Source organism: Siniperca chuatsi, linkage group LG9 (assembly GCF_020085105.1).
Source record: "Siniperca chuatsi isolate FFG_IHB_CAS linkage group LG9, ASM2008510v1, whole genome shotgun sequence".
Taxonomy (NCBI): domain Eukaryota; kingdom Metazoa; phylum Chordata; class Actinopteri; order Centrarchiformes; family Sinipercidae; genus Siniperca; species Siniperca chuatsi.
This window is the reverse complement of record NC_058050.1, coordinates 11,185,876-11,204,706: the sequence shown is the minus strand read 5'-3', so window position 1 is coordinate 11,204,706 and position 18,831 is coordinate 11,185,876. Positions and strand designations below refer to the sequence as shown.

The 18,831-nt window shown below is 42.1% G+C and overlaps 2 protein-coding genes across 9 annotated transcripts in view; one reads left to right on the top strand and one right to left on the bottom strand.

Annotated features, from left to right (window-relative positions):
• Nucleotides 1-18: 18 nt before the first annotated feature.
• Nucleotides 19-14,867, bottom strand: g6fl (g6f-like). Of its 6 annotated transcripts, none has more exons than XM_044209007.1 (11): nucleotides 14,424-14,867; nucleotides 9,782-10,111; nucleotides 8,939-9,205; nucleotides 8,564-8,599; nucleotides 7,875-8,225; nucleotides 5,338-5,592; nucleotides 1,865-1,975; nucleotides 1,579-1,652; nucleotides 1,258-1,284; nucleotides 839-885; nucleotides 19-492 (listed from the first exon to the last, which is right to left on the bottom strand). In XM_044209007.1, the coding sequence occupies exons 2-11, from the start codon at nucleotides 10,077-10,079 to the stop codon at nucleotides 471-473; spliced, it is 1,488 nt and encodes a 495-aa protein (XP_044064942.1). In that variant the 5' UTR covers nucleotides 10,080-10,111; nucleotides 14,424-14,867; the 3' UTR covers nucleotides 19-470. The 6 variants fall into 6 exon arrangements, with proteins under 6 accessions (XP_044064942.1, XP_044064938.1, XP_044064939.1 ...); XM_044209003.1 differs by lacking the exon at nucleotides 14,424-14,867 and adding an exon at nucleotides 11,144-11,338; XM_044209004.1 differs by lacking the exon at nucleotides 14,424-14,867 and adding an exon at nucleotides 11,144-11,335 and having other exon boundaries at nucleotides 7,875-8,204.
• LOC122882039 (nectin-2-like) overlaps nucleotides 13,794-18,831 on the top strand; it is a 74,683-nt gene continuing 69,645 nt past the window's right edge. Inside the window, exon 1 of one of the 3 annotated variants that reach the window (XM_044208990.1) lies at nucleotides 13,794-14,298. In XM_044208990.1, the coding sequence (XP_044064925.1) occupies nucleotides 14,211-14,298 (88 nt within the window). In that variant the 5' untranslated portion in view covers nucleotides 13,794-14,210. The remainder of the gene's footprint in view (nucleotides 14,299-18,831) is intronic. The other 2 variants (XM_044208992.1, XM_044208991.1) reach the window with 2 other exon arrangements.

The window sequence follows — 18,831 nt, the reverse complement described above, 5'->3', positions numbered from 1 at the left end:
AATATATTGGAGACAAGCTACATTACAGACAACAATGTTTATTTAGAAATGTATATACTTAAATACAGATATCCATAGAAGTACAAGACACCTGGTACAATACCAAAATGCTTGAGAAAATAATAGAAAAAAGTGTCAAGGAAACCAGTGAAAAAGACAATATAACATAACTTCCACACATTTGGGACAAGGTTTAGAACCTTATGTGAAAATCTTTTCCCTTCTCCTGTATGTGCAGCCCCAAAACATGACATTAAAGCAAATCAGTAATAAAGTACTTATAAAGAGCAGTAGTTTAGAATGCAAAAAAACATTCAAACAATTGAGTTGCATTTCCCTGAAGCATTGAAGTTTTTCTTCACATCCCAACTCTGACATTCAGTTGTTACTTTTGTTTATAAAGGCCTTCTGCTGCAGCTGGGAACTGAGCGGATGTGACAGCTGGATGAGGATGAGATGTGGGTAGGTGATCAGCTCTGACACGGTTCGTATCTGAAAACAGAGCACAAAGACAAACTCGCACAAAAATCTCCCGTCCCCCAGTCGCTTTTATTCTTCCTTAAACACAAACACAGGCAGCCCACGCAACAACAACACATGGGCGAAGGAGCGCTGCCTGTCAGCGCATGGCGTGATATTATGCCACTGTGTCAGAGTGATGTTCAGGCCAGTGTGATTGGTGAGTGTGAGAAGAATGTGAGGGGCAGATGAGTGACAGTGCAAAAACACACACACACACACACACACACACACACACACACACACACACACACATAAACACACACGTACAGTTCAACATACAAAAGCTCACACAGGTGATGCAAGGCTTTTTGCTTACCGCTCTAGTTCCTTATAGACATCATCCTCTCCTCTTGGCTTCAAATCCTGGCATAAAGAAGAAAAGGGGAAAGGGAGGCAGGGAAAGAGTGGGACAGTGAAGAGGATGATAAAGAGCAAGATCCATGCTACTTAGGCCAGATTTATGTCCCTCTGCACCCTGTGTAATGAGATTGATTTGTTAATACCACTAATGTAAGGGTGACAGTTGATAGGCAATGGGTTTATCTGAGAGAGGGCTGACAGATTGGAGGAGAGGACTGCAAGTGTGATGGAAGACATATCTGCTGACAGCATAGGGAGCGAGCAATAGAGGGAGCGAGAGTCTGTATGCTTTATTGGATGTGTGTATCACAACTCCTCAAACACACATATGCACCACGTCTCTGTGTATGCGCAGGGGACAATACAATAACTCACCATGTAGATTGAGCCCTGGGGAGGAGCCTGTTGTGAAGGGAGGAGAGGGGAGAAAACAGGTTTAATGAACAACAAGTGACAGAAAGGGAGGGATAGTGGAAATCAGAGGAAAAACAGAAACAGAGGAGGAAAGCAAAAAATCAAAAGTGTGCAATAGAGACAAGACAGAAAAGGGGAGGGAAGGGTGAGAGAGACAAAATGAGAAGAGAAAGAGTGCTAAATACCAGAGGGGATGAGTGGGAGAGGGGGAAGATGAGGGCAAAATGAGGAGGGAAATTCATCAGAGGATATTTAGTTATTGAAACTGTCTGAATTCATCACCTGTCTGTTATCCTCAGGATTCTCATAGATGTTCTCTGCTTCACCCGAGTGGACAGACAGAGACTGCTCAATACCTGAGTACAGAGAGAGAGAGAGTTACCAATACATTCTCACACACACACACCCATACACACTCAAACGCACAGGGAGGGAGGAGGTGGGAGCAGATTCATTACAACAACCCCAGAGGATGTCACGGCCCACATCACTCAGTGGCAGCCGACAGGGGCCGAAGATGGACGGAACACTGAAAGCTGTCAAAAAAAGAAAACGCCGGAAGACTCACCGCGATCAGAAATGTGTTTCTGTCTCCATAGCAACACAACGACAGCCGCAGCAACCAGGGGCACCAGGAGTAATAAAGCAGAGAGAGAAGGGAGCAGGGAGGGGACACTCTCTGCAAAAGGAAAAAAGTGAGAGAGAAAAAAGCTTGAATGTTTCCAAAAACACTGCTAATATAAAATTTGTAGAGCTATGAGTGTGTGTGGTTGAATGACATAAAGAGAAGTTATTTCTGTTTGTTCTCCAGTTTGCGCTTTTGTTCAAGTCAAGCGAGGGCAACCTTTTCTTTATGAGAACACTTCAAGCTATGGATTTAAAGATATGTTGCAGTTAAGATTTCCTCAACATGTTACATGCATTTGCATCATGCTTCTGTCAGTCACAGACAATGGGTGCAGTGGAAGAAGGCGAGGAAATCCAGGCTCTGTCAGACAGAGTGAATAGTCTGTACGACAGCTCAGTAGACATCGATCTGACAGACCCTCAGTCTGGACAGTAAACGCTGTCAATTTGAAATGTGGACAAGAAGAAGAAAAGCACCGGTATCAAAGAGACCAGATGCTGTCAGATCGTTACACAAAACCTCAGCAAATGTCACTTCCATACAGAGTAGTTTGATCTAACTTTTTGCAAATCCTATCTATTCCCTATCTCATTATCTAAATATGTATGTAGTGTAGGTACATGTCAGGAGAGGCTTTTCCATGCACACTCCCACACCACCATTAACATCTGATCCTAGCAACAAACTGCCTCTAGGCAAATTGACAAACAATGTAAATAGCAATCTTTCAGCCAAACCTTGTCAATGCAGCATCAGAAAACAGGTGGATAGAAAGCGTAGGCATGATTATCACAAACATTACATAAGCACACCATTTGCTCACTGTAGCACCAGTCAAATTTTGTGGGAAGAGCTCACGCATGCCATCAAACTTGTCAGGTTTGTTTGCATAATGAGGATGACATCAGTCTTGCAAAACACAGCCATGGGGCGACACAAGACGCAGGAAGGAGGTACTTGTTTCCACAGAGACTGCTGTAATTTGGTGTACCTGAACAAGTGTTCTGTCGCTGCCTGCTCACTATTCATGGAGCACAAAGCAATCTGATCTGTCAGACATCTTTGGATTACAAAGGAGAAGCCTAATAAACAAAAAGTTAGTAAGTCCACTCAGACATCTCATCAACTTTCCACAAATTTTGTTTTTAAAAGGATTGGCCCTCGGGCTTCACCTTAGCCCCGGTGTCACAACTTTTAGCCAGCTTCAAAATAATCAACCATTATGTGCTGTGTGAGGTGTAATTGATTGGTGAGTATGTGTAGAGGTTGCTAATGGATATTGTGGTGAGTGCTGACCCCAAGACTGACCTGCCCTGTTCTCCATGCCAGCTTTAATGCATGATTTATGGTAATTGAGTGCAGTGAAGTGAGGCATAAATGCTCCCAGTTTTGCACTACCACATCTCTTCTTTCACTGTCTCTCATCTTCCTCTATCTCACCTTTTCCTTTCCTCTATTGGCACTTCCTCCCTACCTCGTCTATTTCATCTCAAATGAGTTGATGAGGAGATGAATTATATTGGTGCAATTGTAGAGGAGGGTGGCTGATAGGAGGCAGACCAAAGAACAGCACGAATGCTTTGCAAATGATGGGCCAACTCAGGATAGTAAATGATTGCAGAACATCCCTGACATTTGAAGTATTTTATGTGCTGTAGAACACAGTGATTGCTTCAATTTTGCATTCTCTGAACTGTGCCACAGCTGAAAGGAATTCTATTATGCAGTGTTTTTTTTACTTCCACAACTGGCACTATACTTTTAGATTTGGCTTACAGTACATTAGATATCCCAAAATCATATTTTATAACTTGTTGTATTGGTTATTTGGTTATTTCCAGTGAACTAAAAAGTTGTTTCAGTTCATTCTTGGAGCTAACCCCTGTGCAAAACCCCCCTTCCGCTCTTTAAGCGTATGAACTAATTCTGTTCAGGCATAACCCAACCCTTATGCTAAGCTAAGCTAAATGCCTTCTGGCTCCAGCTCCTTATTTAAAGCACAGACATGAGAGTGGTAATAGTCTGCTCATCTAACTCTCGGCAAGAATGTGAATAAGCATATTTCCCTAAATGTCAAAGTATCTCTTTAGATAAACTACAGACAAGTAACAAATTATAGGAAAAACCAGAATAAATGGGTGAAGAAACATAACAATAAATATCTTTTGGAAGAATGGTGTTCAATCCCTCCAGTGGAGTTTGAAAGACTTGGAGAATCTATGCCATAACAGCTGCTGGGGGCTCCTGATGGTGCAGCACCTTACAGTACATTAGATATCCCAAAATCATATTTTATAACTTGTTGTATTGGTTATTTGGTTATTTCCAGTGAACTAAAAAGTTGTTTCAGTTCATTCTTGGAGCTAACCCCTGTGCAAAATCCCACCATCTCTGGATGCCTCCTTGCCACCCAGAATAACTATTTATAAATCTTGAACTGTCACTGCTTATTGTCATACTAGTCATTATTAACCAAGAACTTTTGAGCTATCTTGCACTATTGCAGTGTTTGTGCAACCTGTCACTTTTTAACAGTGCAAATGTAGGTAAAATGTAGGTTGAACTTCTCACTTCTCAGTCTAAATTCCTCATGGCACACTGGACAAATACAACACTTGTTACCTACTATGTATATTTTTTCCTAATTCAACCTCTCCAATCCAGGCACAATCTCACTGCCCCTTTTCCTCTCCCTGTCTTTATCACCCTCTTTCTCTTTCCTTCATGTCCATTACTCTTATAGATGTACCATCAGTGTGCATCATGATGAGCTCTGGGCCCCTCAGCCCAAGTGATGTATCTGGGTATGGGTAGTGAGCCCATCTCTGCTAAGGGATCCATTCGACTGTCACATCCTCCTGTGCTCCCCCACAGCCACCAATACAATAAGCCTGAATAATTTAGTTTTTGTGGGGGGAGAGATGTCCTAAGGTCCTGTCTTCTTATATTCGCATATCAGCTGGGTGAGTGTGATGAGAAAAACGATAGCCTTTATGTTTTATATTTTATAGAAGGAGAAGCTAAGCGGAGTATTAGAACTGTGCAGGATTATTATGAAAAATGGACTGAGTTATTCTGCTGGATAATATCTGCAAATCTCAATTTCTTGATACACAGAAGTCTTGACCTGTGACCTCTTTAACTACATTAAGAAAGCATAACATATGGTATCTGCCAGGAGCTTTTTCCTCTGTAAACCATGGGCCTTTTGGCAGATTGACCTGAGTTTGGCTTGAATGCACCGTAGAACGGTTCACGGAGCACATATCTGAGAAACATCCACATTCATGGTTTATTATCTCCACTAAGTTGACAGAAAGTCTGCCAGAACTCTCGTGCTAGTAATATAATATACTGTTAATAAAGAAAATCAGAAAACAGATTAGTTTTAGTGACCATGCCATTCTTCCCACCTTCATAGGGCAGTGTGATAGCTTGGGTTGCCCAGACAGTCTGCCCATTTTTTAGCTGTAGGGTGCAGGTGTAGTTCCCGGCTGTGTCAGAGGTGATGGGTAAGGGCAGGATGGTGGTGATGCTGCCAGGGCCCTTGCTTAACAAGTGCAGCCGGCGACTCTTATTCTGGTATTTCCAATTGGCACCTTGGACCTGGGACCTCTCTGAGTACAAGCACCCCAACTCCAGTTTTGAGGACAAATAGCTGGTTTTAACTGTAAATGTGATGCATAGCAGTGAGGGGGAGGGGAGGGTAGCATGGGAAGATAAGGGAGGGAAAATGTTAAAGAGGGATGAAACAAATGAAAAGAAACTGAAGGAAGGATGAGTAAGTGAAAAAGACAGGCAGGAGGGAAGAGAAATGAGAGAGACGGGATGAGAAAGTGAGTTAAAGGGTAGTGCGTGAATATAGAAAAGGCCAAGGGCAGAGAGAGAGTAATGGGGTAAAGGGAAAGTGATATGAAAAACAAAGAACAATTCAGAGAGGGGTCAAAATAATATATATTCATTAAAGTGATTTGCTGCTAATTCATTGGTTGACTGTGACTGATGCTTAGTGTCTCATCAAACTGAAATGAGAATCCATCTGGGTGTAATCAAGCTCCGCAGACCACCCCACATACACGCAAGAAAACACACACATTTCATTCAGCCTTGATTAGTGTGATCAGTGTGGGCCACCTACAGCCTTGGTGGGAGGGCAGCAGGTATAATCATACATAATGATACTTATAATGAGGTGGGGTAAAAATATATGCATCATATGATTGGTGCATGGGTGGATGTGTATGTGTGTGTGAATTAGGGATGCAGATATCTGAAGCACGGTGACAGTGACAGTGACAGATCGGGTGGTCATGTCTGGGCAGCTTTGATGGATGCCAGTGGGACTGTGATTAGTAAAGCCTTCCAAGGCCGCCATGACAGGGCATTGTATGTGTGTGTGTTAGGTTTTGTGTGTGTGGGTGCAAATGTATTCTGTGTGTTTCTGCAAAGGGTGAAACCTCCCCAAGGCTCACTCATAAAAATCAACAGGTGTTCTGCTCATTTTTTCTCTTTAAATATATGAATCAAGCAAATGTTCCTTTTCATGAGCAATATTGTAAATGTATTCATTAAATAATGTGACATTTTACCAATAGCTGTAGGAAATTCTCTTTGTGCTTATTCCACAGTGTATGATCTGTGAGAACAATGCACTAGGAGCTGGTAATAATTCAGTGTCTTGCTTAAGGATACATCAGCAGGGCAAATGCTTCTAGAAACATGGGTCCTTTAGCTACAGGGAAGTGTCTATATTGACTGTGTCACAATCTGCAGCTTATTTTGCCATTGTGTTGTACACTGTTTAGATAAAAGGTGTAATACTATACGCTTATTCGCCTTCCCTTATATGAGAAGATCGATACTACTCTCATGGGTGCGCTAAGTGTGGAGCTGGAGTCAGAACGCGATTAGTTTAGCTTAGCATAAAGACTGGACGCAGGGGGAAACAGCTAGCCTGCCTCTGTCCAATGTGAAAATGTCTAAAGCTCACTAATCAACACGTTATGTCTCATTTGTTTAATCCATCCACAAACAGAAATCTAAAAATGACAAGGTTTTAAGGGGAGTTTTGTGCTGTAACTACTTTTTGGTGAACAACTGGAGGGTATAGTGACTTCCCAGAGTCTTGTCGCAGTGAGGTTGCCAGGCAACCAGCAGAGATGCACAGAAGGGCTGGGTGGATAGGTAAACTGTTGGTGGTCAGGAAAGTAATTACACCACGTAACTCCCTGTAAAACCACAAACTGTTAAATAATTGTGTACTGATTAAACATACAAGACACAGCCTGTTAATTAGGGCTTTTATAGGCGCTGCGAAGTGTAAATTTGAACTCTGGGGAGAGCCAGGCTAGCTGTTTTCCCCTGCTTCCGCTCTTTAAGCGTATGAACTAATTCTGTTCAGGCATAACCCAACCCTTATGCTAAGCTAAGCTAAATGCCTTCTGGCTCCAGCTCCTTATTTAAAGCACAGACATGAGAGTGGTAATAGTCTGCTCATCTAACTCTCGGCAAGAATGTGAATAAGCATATTTCCCTAAATGTCAAAGTATCTCTTTAGATAAACTACAGACAAGTAACAAATTATAGGAAAAACCAGAATAAATGGGTGAAGAAACATAACAATAAATATCTTTTGGAAGAATGGTGTTCAATCCCTCCAGTGGAGTTTGAAAGACTTGGAGAATCTATGCCATAACAGCTGCTGGGGGCTCCTGATGGTGCAGCACCTTACTAAGACCTTTTATGTTGGTTTTTCCTTTAACTTGTCATCCACCTTTTTATTTACCCCATTCATCACAGGTGCTTTGCATAACAGCGTCCACATAAATGTCATATTATATCACACAAATACATAAGGTTATTATAAAAGTGACACCACTTGTCTCATAAATCCATCCATCCTCCTATTCCACCCCCTCGTCTTTCTCCTCCTCCTGACCCTGATCTGTACCTTTCAGCACGGTGAGCATGGTCCTCTGGCTGCTGGCGTTGTCATTGAGGAACACGTCACAGATGTAGAGGCCGCCATCTCTTAACCCAGGGGTGAGTACAAAGGAGAAGCTCCCGGCCTCTGCGTTGTAGGGTGGGCCGGCAAGCTGGATTTTCTTGCTTTGCTCAGTCAACAAGGTGGAACCCCTCCAGCGGTCGTACTGGTACAACAGCTTACTCGGCTTCCTGGTGTCTGGAGGTTGCCAGTGCAGCAGGACATAGTCCCCCTGGACAACAGGACAGGTCAGGGTGAAGGGTGTCTGAGCCTGAGTGGCATTGGAGATCATAGGGCCTGCAGGCAAGGAGGGAAGAACTAAGACAAGAAAAACCAGAATGATAAAACAGATCAGACAGACAGTACAAGTGAGGAAGACGGAGTAGAGACAGATATGAAGACATAACAGTGCAAGCAGACATATCAACAGAGAATTCAGAATAATAAGAGGGTGAATGAAGAGTGAGGTGAAGACAGAGAGAGTAAACAGAATAGTAAGAGAGAAATGGAGATAGGGGAAAAATTCCTACAACAATAGGGATTACGTTTTTATATGCTGAGAGTTACTCTTTCAGTTGGTCTTGCATTCTGCTCTGCCTGATTAGCAAGCTGCTGACACAGGACTTTCAGACTGCTTGTGTTACAAAGTCACTCACCATGTGTTACATTGGTGAATGAGACCACTTTGTCAGCTGTGGAGAGAAAGGAATCAAGTCCGGGGGTGGGGATGGGAGGGGGTGGGGAGTGGGGAAGCAAAAAGCAAATAATGAATAATACATAAATGTAGCAACTATAATATTCACAGGAGGACTGGCTGAATTTTAGCGCAGATCAACAGTAGGCTTTTGAATCTTGAAACTGCTCTATAAAAGTAAATATTTTGAAGAACTGTAGATACAGGATGCTTAAATAAATAATGCTGCTGCTGGAGTTTCCGGCACTGATGCCCACTCACACCATCAACAAAGGCAACAACAAATGTATTCTATTCCTTAACGCTTTTGCTTTTCTCTCTCTTAAATCAGTCTCACCATCGACAATCACGTCCACATTGAAGGCGAAAAGAGTGTTGTTGCTGTTACCCCGCGGGTGAACCATACAGACATAGGCCCCGTTGTCACTGGTCTGGACCTGTGGCAGTTTGGCCACTGTGCCTGTGTTTGGCGTTTTCTCGCTCTTCATGGAAAAGCCACCAGGTGCTGCCCAGGTAATCTTGGTGATGGCAAAGTCAGGATTAACACTGGCAATCAGCTGCAGGGTGCTGTGCTGAGGAATGGGTGCAGCAGGGACAGCAGTGACTGGAGATGAGGGAGGACACAGGAAATCAGGGGTGGAAGAGGTAAATATATTCCATTACAAGTAAAAGTCTGGCATTTCAAATTTTACTTATGTAAATCAGAGAAATATCAACAGCAAAATATACTTAAAGTATCAAAGGTAAAAGTGCTCACTATGCACATTATCCCCTTTAAAATAGTGTTATATTAAAATAAATAAGCAAATCCTAAACTGAACTCAGAGAACATTGTAATTTTTGTTTTTAAAAATAGAGAGATCGAGATAGAAAGATCAATCGATTACCAAAATAGTTGTATATGTATATATAGTTATATAAAGAATATAGTTAGATGTTGATCGACTGATTAATTAATCGTCTAATCGTTCCAGCTATAATTTAGTCTATAAAAATGCAACATGTTTTATAAGCTGATCATGTGATTTCGATGTAAAATATTTATCTAAAATCTAAAATCACTAAATCAAAAACAACTAACTAAGGTGTATACATATTTAAACAGATAATGTAAAGATACTGATCTATATCAATGTGGACATTCCCATGAATCTCATATATAACCTGTTGACTTTTCTACCTGTAAGGATAGCTAAGAGGATCATCCTCTGCTTTTGTTTCCTGTCTTGTTGCTTTATCACGCATGTGTAGAGAGCACTGTCCTCCATTTTCGGAAGAAAGAACAGAGAGAAAACCCCAGTGTCTCGAAAGTTAGGGTCAGTCAATTGCATGGATGCCTTAAAGCCACCACCAAAGAACACTTTCTTTTCGTTGGCTGAAAGAACCAGTCTCCATTCATCCACACCAAGTGACTTCATCAACCAGTGAATGGACACGGCACCTCTCACTGTATCAGCACAGAACAAGGTGGTAGGCATGCCCTCTCTAGCCACCACAACATCGTCCCAGTCTGAGGGAGAGAGGACAGAAAGTTAAGAATGATAACAGGTGAATTATTATCTTTAAGAATGCCTTGAAATTATACAACTTTACTACAGTGCTGATATCCTGTTCTAAAAGAATAGGTTCACATGTATTCAAATCTGTCAATTCATGCCCACATGTACATTGAAAAAGTTACTGGTCCCTGTAAATGTTCATGTTCAATGTTGTAAATGGTCCATACTGGCCACACTCAGATCACTTCTTGAAGCAATTTCAATGTAAGTGATGCTGGACAACATCCACATTCCTATTTCTCTGTAAAAATGAAAATCTAGAGTTTTGCTGAAGCTAATAGGAGGTTCAGCAGGTGGAGTCAGTCAAATTTCATGGGTATCTTCCAAAGTTAGTGCTAAATTCCCTCTTTCTCAGCAATTCTTTGCTGAGCTGCAGTGGCTGGATAGCAACAAAAAGAAAGATGTTTGTCCTAAAAAGACAGTAACTTTGGAAGATAACCACTTGATTTATCTACTAAAGCATCATATTAGCTTCAAATGCATTTACAATGCATTTTTACACAGAAAAAATACAGTGGATTTTGTCTTACACTGAAGATGGACATTTAGGAAAGGGATCTCTTTGCATCCAGTATGGACAAGAGGATAGAATTACAACAATGGATAACTCATTCAATCTGTATATGAGCATGTGAATGTTGTTTTAGGACGGACTTCTATTCTATTCTATCTTTTATATATGGTCTGGGTGGGATTAAAACCAATACATTGTACCAGAGAAGAACAAAAATCTCAAGAAACCACAAGTTGTCCTTAAGTTCTTCATAACTTGATGTAACATAGTTGCTTTTTAAACTGACCACCTGGGATATGGAGTAAATCTGTTTATGCATTACTCATCATTTGCCTTCAAGGAAACAGCTTCATTCATGTTTGCACTCTAAAAGCAACATTAGCTGGGAAATTTAGGCTCCCTTCCAAGCAAGATCAGTTTCAAGCGCAGTAAAAATATATTTCTAAAAATCAAAGAAAGTATTTCATACCTGTGATGTCAAACTGAGAGAAAGATACCACAAAGGAAGAAACAAGAAGAAAGGTGAGAAAACCAGACTCCATCACACATTAAAAGAAAAGAAAAAAACTCTGTCACTGCACCAGCTGTCTCTCCAACACTGTGACCTTTCTAAGTACGCACCAGAACACCAAGTATTGTTCACTTTCCTGCAATATTACTGGTGTCCCTGACTGACATGTTATCAAGTTTGCTGTGCATCTTTCAGCCCAACAGGATGTGGCACGACCAACACTGGGATAATCAACAGGAAAAGACTGTCATCATTGCCATCATATGCGTGTGTTTGAGGCTGATAAACTACATACACTGGTATTGCCATAACCCTACCCAAGGCTTACACCATAATGTTTTACAACACTTCAGAGCTGAACTTCTGGGCAATTAGTTACAGAACTTCTGGCCCTAACATTCAGTTTGACAAAGGGAATGAGCATGTACTCGTGTGTATCACAATGTGTATGTGAAACAGAGAAAATGATAAGAATAGCAGAAAGGGAGGGATTGAAGGAGATGAAAAAGCAAGAAATAAAGAGTTTGGGTTAGTGTGGGTGCACAGCAACCCCTAGGCTACATGTCTTTACATCCCATAAATGTCTTTAATTAAGCTAAAGGTATTATCAGCTCCTCTGAGCACTATTACAGATTTTTCCATAATTACCATTGGGTGAATGGGGGCGGTGAAGAGAGATAGAGAAAGAGAAGGCGAGGGAGAGAAAGCAGATATGTATTGTGGGTGTCTAATGACAGGGAAAGAGAAAAAAAGGAGAGCAGCAAAAGGGAGAAATGTGGAGGGAGAGGTGTTCAGACAGAATGAGAAAACCCTGGGAGAGAAGTGTGAGAGTGTTGCAAGGGAACAGAGACAGTGTGACTTCAAAGAAGCCTGTGGCTGCTGACACAGAGCATGGTACTGATCCTGTGGCCCCTCCTCTATGGGTAAATAATCACCATAAGCCTTGGCTCTGTCTAATGAATCCACTGCCAATGAGCTAATATCTGTTAACTATGCGCTTCATTATCACTGCCACAGACCCCCGGAGAGCATGAGGATGGAGGACAGGATGAATAGCAGCAAGGAGTGAAGGACAAGTGGACAAAGGAAATCGAATGACATGTGAAGAGGGCAAGAGAGAGGGAGAAAAGGAGGGAGGAATGAGGAGGAAGGAGAGGAAAGTGATGTGTAAATGAAGGAAAGGTGTAAGGGGTGTGAAATGGCTAGAAAAAAGAGGTGAGGTAGTGTATAAGTAAAGTGGGTGGTAGCTGGAAAGTGGAAGGTGTGAAGGTTGATTTGGCATGGGTATGAAAAATGGATGAGTATGGGAAGAAAAAGGAATGAAATCCTCCATTCGATGGCCACTTTCTTTAAAGCTCCTTATTCTATCATGAATATATACGATTTAGTGGTAGCAGCGGCTGTATGGGTGGTCCCTGCACACTTTCTCTGACTGTGCCGGTGGTCAAACATTCAGCTACAGGGCCAAAAGACGGCTGCAAATTAAAATACAGCAATGCAAAGTGGCATCAGCATTTAAAACCCACAGCTGCTTTGTTTGCATGGCAGATGCTTTCACAGTCTCTGGATTGTACAGTGGGCAAGGAGTGGAAGGAAAATGAAACCATCCTGTCTCTTTGAAGACATGAATCTCCAAAAGACGAACAACTTTCAACTGTTAATTTGTTTTTTTTCTGATGTGCTGAACATTATTTAACCTCTGATCGTTATCAGAATTTGCACCTCAGAAATAGTCTGATAATAATAGGGTGACACTGGAGGGGAATTTGGAAATGGAACAGAAGGAACTGAGCAGCGCAGTTTGTGGGACTCATGAAGATGTAATTACATTGGCTGTAAAACACTTGGGTATAGGGATTAAACCTAAACCAGATAATGCCTTTGCTATGCTAGTATGCCGGCTCCAGAGGAAAATAGGGCAAAATGAATTGGAAGTCATTCTGTGGAAGAAATTTTTTTTTCTCATCAACAGAGAGTCTGCTGGAGTCTGCAAATAGATACATGAGAAGCTGTTTCCTCTTGATTTAATTTTGCTGACTGCCACTGCATTTGTATTTTGCCGTTCATTAATGAATGTTTATTGATTTTGGCATCTGCTGTGCTGGAGTTTATATGAGCTGATCTCACTTCTGTGTGCAGAAACAGACAGCAGAGGGCGTAAGAATCATCTTCTTCCACGTACCTCACGAGTACATCAAAACTCTCTCTCTCTCTTTGATGCATTGTGTTGTAATTTAACTTAAGGTTTTATAGATAATATGTACATAACTTCTGCTGGTGATTTAGTTCTAGGCTATAGGCCTACATATAGAGCGCGCCAGATTACTTTGAGGCAATATATTGGGTGTGGATGATTTGAGCCTATACTTCTCAGCTGTTGGAGCTTGTAAAATATAGCTATATAAGGATATTTTTGGAAATGACGAATCTTTTGGATCATTTGTGTTTTCCTCGCATGACAGAAATCAAAGTAAAAACCTACAAAGCACTTTTGAGGCCATCTAGGTATAAGCTGTGTTTTCCAAGGAAAACTGCTTTTGGCGATTTCAACAAGTTGTTGCCACTTCCCAGAGCCCCCCCACCCTTCCTGGCATCTCTGGTCCTAATTGGTTTTTGGGAACCGGGGCTGTGACGCCTCTCAGCCCGATGACATCACCAGTCAGTCACACACAGTCGGACAGCCGCGCGCTCAGAACTAGTTGTTGAGAGTAGAGAGAGCGCAGCAGCACTTCAGCATATCCAGAGCACCAGCTGGAGGAAATATTCACCTGAGCGCTGCCAGGACGAATTCACAAGGATTTCCATTAATTTCAGCAGACTCCGTCTTAAAGGCACAGTGAGGGACACGAACAAGTATCTCTGTCGGACCCCTCGTCTGTCCTGTAGCCGAACAAGTTTTCTTTTTGCCTTGAATGAGTGAGATTTTAAACAAAAACTGATCCGCATCTGAAGGTCCTGTGTCGATTTTACATATATATCGGAGAGACAGCGCGCGTGGTTTCATAAAGAGGACCCGTAATCGACCATGGCGAGACCTGACGCCCGAAACTGGCATGACTGCTCAAAAATGATCGGACTGCTCTGCTTGGTCGCGTCGATACTTATTCAACACGGTAAGAAATTATCACTTATAAAAAACACAGTAGTGCCCAGCTCATTGTCAGCAGCTCACATACCTCTCATTTCTTCTCCGAGCTTTAATAATTAAAGAGGAGATAAATTTAAACCAGAGTACCACCTGTCAGGGAGGTGACAGCAGCAGAAAATCCGGCAGGTGATTTCCTCACTCGCTGTGCTGGCGAGGTGTTTTCAGCTTTAACCCTTAAAATGTTTTTATTTAAATAATTTAGATAATTTCAGTTAATATACCCTTTCTTTTTCCTCATTCTTACGGTGTTTTCGGTCACGAACCATCTGTATCGCTCTTTGACCCGAGTTTCGGTCGGTGACTCAACGCCATGTTTAGTTTTCTAAGGTGTGGCTCTGTGGAGCAAGGTGTTTTTTCCCAGGTATCTGTCGGCCTTTCTAGTAGAATCCTCTCCTCTTTAAACGGAGTCACTGTTCCAGTCTGTCCTTGGTACTCGTTCCACTAAAGCCACCCTTCTCCTCCTCAACGTCCCCCTGCTCCTTTTCCTCCCTCTGTCCGCACATCATCCTCTATTAGTTACAGTTCAGTTGAGGAAAATGGGGCTGGCAGCAGCTCTTAATGTACACTGAGAGAAACAGAGGGAAGAACTGAAACTTGATTGTTTCCACTGCTGATACAGCGCTAAGTCTATGCTGGTTCCCTTTTTTGTAGTGTTTAACTTCTTTCACTTGTCATTCAGTGAAACACTGTGTAGGCCTCCATTGTAAGTTAGTTGCTATTACTATAAACAAGATAACAGGCCACCCCTACCTCCTTGGCAACCTGTGTATACAGGTTAATTATTCAGGTGTTTTCCAGTCCGCTGAGGTAGCCTACAGGTACCACTGCCACAATGGATAGGCCCAAAAATGACAAGACATTCCTGGCATGCAGTTAACCTATTAACATATGAATGTGTGTGGCATGAAACCAGTTCACAATTTTCTCTCCTTCCTTGCTAGGCCAGCTATTTGTTTTGTGCTGTAATTGGGGCAAGAATGTAGGACTAGATCTAACGTCCTGGCTCAGCTACAGTATAAATTTTCAGTACTGTACAGTAATGTAGTTGATTGTGATGTTGTTTTAATCACAACTCATAAGCACTGTCAATCTTTTTACTTATTCATGCAGTGGACCTTTTTTGTCCAATTTCATTTTACAGAACATGAAGTACTCTCAGGGGAGGGGGGGCAAAACAAAAGGTATTACATATTCATGAGCTAGGGAAAAAATGCAAGGCTTAACCAGTACAAGCAAAAACGCAGCTTTTTCATTCATTTAAGTCAGTTTTTCAAAGTGATCCCCTGACCTCCTTTTGGTTAATAGTTAAGCTATGCAACTTAAGCTGCAACTGCGGAGCTGAAACTTTTCACTTGTCTACTTTGCATTTTTAGATCTACCATTCCTCTCAGCTTTGACAGTAACCACTTACCTCCACCTTCCATCCTGCATCTGAGAGTGAGAGAAGTGATTTAATTCTCTGCAAAGTTTTTAGTTTAATATGGCCTTACTGTAATGTAAAAATTCAACATTGAGTTTGATGGGTTTTTAATTAAGGTAGGCTTCTATATATATATATATATATATATATATATATATAAATAAAAAAAACTTAATCAAAGCTGGCAGGTGGGGGTCCAGTTTAAGCTTTGAAATTACACTATAATACCACCCCCACCCCCCAAGTCAAGGTTGTAAGGGACCACGGATGTGGGTCAGAAAGGCTTGGCCCATTACCATGGAGATGTTTTTATTGGAAGAGGGGTGGGCTTATGTGAGTGGGAGTTTTGGGTGGGGGTGGAGGGGGGGTGAGGCAATGGCAGCATTGTCTTTATGGCTGAGTAAGCTGCATGCGTGCAGGGGGTGGCTGGCTGGATGGCTGCCTGAGAAACGGGTGGGTATGCAGGGTCAGGGCTGGGGTAGAAGGCTGCTTCCTTCTCTGCTCACAAATAAACCAGTTTGTCTTTGTATACCTGAAAGCCTCCAGCAAAGTTAATTCAGATGCAAAGCTACTCTTGATGGCTGTCCTTAGTTTTCGAGGAAACAGGTGGCTTTTCGGCAGCCTGCTGCAGTGCGCAGGGTTGTAGCGGAGTTTCAGAATTGGCTGGAAAACTAAACAGACAGCGACTGATTAAGACAGGCGACGCCCCACCTCCCCTCTTTCCCACCCGCCACTTGAAACCTTCCTCTCTCCCGCCAACCCTCGCTCCCTCCCCCACCCTTGCCATCGAGTACATACAAGGGCCTTGTTCTCGTCTCTTTTTATTCTCAGCTATCTTTCATTTTCTCTTGTCCACTGCTTTTGTTTGAGTGACGGTAGTCATTGTTTTATTCAGATGGCCTCCCTCCCCCGTCTCCCAGCCTCTCTTTGGACTGAAGGCCATGCTGTTTATGACAGGAACAACATGCAGACAGACAGGAAAATAAACCACGTCACCGTGGCTGTAGGATTTCTTGTCAGCCAGAGCTGCATTGGCCCCTCTTAAATTGTGTTTTTCATCCTACATAGTCATACCAGCTAATGTTGTAATGACTCGTGACTCGTTCCAGTATTCACAACACCCTGTCCTCCCACAAACACACATACTAAGAATATGTGTGTTTATCTCTAACTCTGATGAAGTGATGTTTCTTTTGGCAGTATAGCTCCAACTATTAGCTCAAAGTTTCACAGAGAGATTCTGTGTGAATAGTGTAGTCCTGCCAAGCCCTGGATCATTCATCATTACAACAGAGAAAGAGCATTACACTCTATCTAATATGTCTATTAAGACGAATGTAGTTGATGGATCATGACTGGAGTTTATTTTTTTCCCTCCCTATTAAAAGAAGGAAAAAGTCCTTAGTATCTCATTAGTCCCAGTGGAGCAGGGGGCTTCGGTTTTAGTTTGGTTTTTGTGTTAATGGCTGTCGCGGTTAGGTCCTGTCATTATGTAAATTAGCTGTCCTCGCCCCTTCGCACCGGCCCTGTAAATGTCAGAAGGATTTTGAAAAGGTCAGGTGTGTGTGTCTATATATGTGTGTAAGAAAGTATCATTATGGTCATGGCACGCTGTAGTACACACGCACACACTTACTAAGGGGCCTTCCTGTTTAAATGACACATCAATAACCTCCTCCTCCCCCTTACAATCACCATTAGGAGTTTGTTGATTCAGACATAAAACTGTGCTTGAATTTACAGCTTAATGGAGATGTGAGTGATATCAAGCGAGTGTGTGTGTGTGTGTGTGTGTGTGTGTGTGTGTGTGTGTGTGTGTGTGTGTGTGAGTGTCTACATGGACACTGTGTGGCAAATGTGGCCCCATTAATTTTATATAACTAAATTGTAGAACGACTGAGGCAAATATTTGGCATTTCACCAAATGAGCCTAATGATTTAGACAGCTTTCTATTATTACTTGTTATTTCACCAGGTACGCTATTGGAAAAAAAGTGATTTCCGCTTAGTGGCAATATTTAATGGCTGCCTAGAAATGAAGTACCTCTTATCCAACAATAAACTAGGGACGGATGGAAAGCTTTTTAATAGATGTATTGAAAACATTTTAGCAACAAGCACTTTTACATGGAAGCTATATTGATTAAAATAATGTTGATCCTCAACATCTACATGGTTTTATAAATACAGATATTTTGATAAATAAGTTTCAGTGAAATTACTTTGCTCTGTAGACTTTTCATTACCAATGACCAGAAACTCAAGAGATCCATCAGCTTTATTGTTGACTTGGCAAATATTATTAGACAGGATGGATGGATCTCAAGAGAGGGAGGTCGATGAGCACGAGTCACTGCATCACTGCATCTTGTTGCATTTTGGGCCGCTGTATTGAACCACAAACACAACTGAGTACACACACACACTCACCCACGCACACGTACACATACAGCTGGTGATGAATAAGAGCAGTAACATGAGGCTGTGCTGTAAGTCAGATGACATTCCAATGATTGGGAGGAGCCGTCACATCGCATGTTTCCTTCAGGAAGTAGTGTATCATCCTCATCAGCAACCCTGTTATCTTCCACAGACATCAGATCTGAGGACATGCTTTTTTTATCATTCCCTACTCATTTAACTGACTCTCTTTAAGGATGCTTTTCCTCTAACTTGTAAGTAATGATAGTGGCTTTCCTGCAGCAACAAAGCCAAAACTAGGAGCTGTGACGGCTCCATCTCCATGTCAGAAAAAAAAAACCCTTTTGCTCTCCGCCTACATGTTCATGCTGGATAGATGGCGGCCTGTGTTGAGGTCACACTGAGAGCCCCCCACAGGGATGTTTGTGTTTGGCTCCCAGGGTTGCCAGACTCCTGGAGTCAGTCCCATCTGATCCAAAGGAAAATGAGCAGAAATCCTTGTCTTAGAAGGAATGCCAAATGTCATTAATATGAATAGGGGCTGCAGAGGGGTTTCCAAAAACACAACTGTGCTGGGGTCGTGGAGGTTCTTGGCAGAGGTGTTGGGTTAAACGACTATCTACATCAAATCTGTGTGTGTGTTAGCTCACACATTGC

What these genes read in the sequence shown, in the direction of transcription:
- g6fl (XM_044209003.1), bottom strand. Translation starts at nt 11,216, where the DNA reads ATGGAGTCTGGTTTTCTCACCTTTCTTCTTGTTTCTTCCTTTGTGGTA. An exon ending in CTCTCAGTTTGACATCACAG is followed by an intron (nt 10,112 to 11,143) that starts GTATGAAATACT and finishes TCTCTCCCTCAG; the next exon opens with ACTGGGACGATGTTGTGGTG. An exon ending in TATCACACTGCCCTATGAAG is followed by an intron (nt 1,976 to 5,337) that starts GTGGGAAGAATG and finishes TTCCTTTTGCAG; the next exon opens with AGAGTGTCCCCTCCCTGCTC.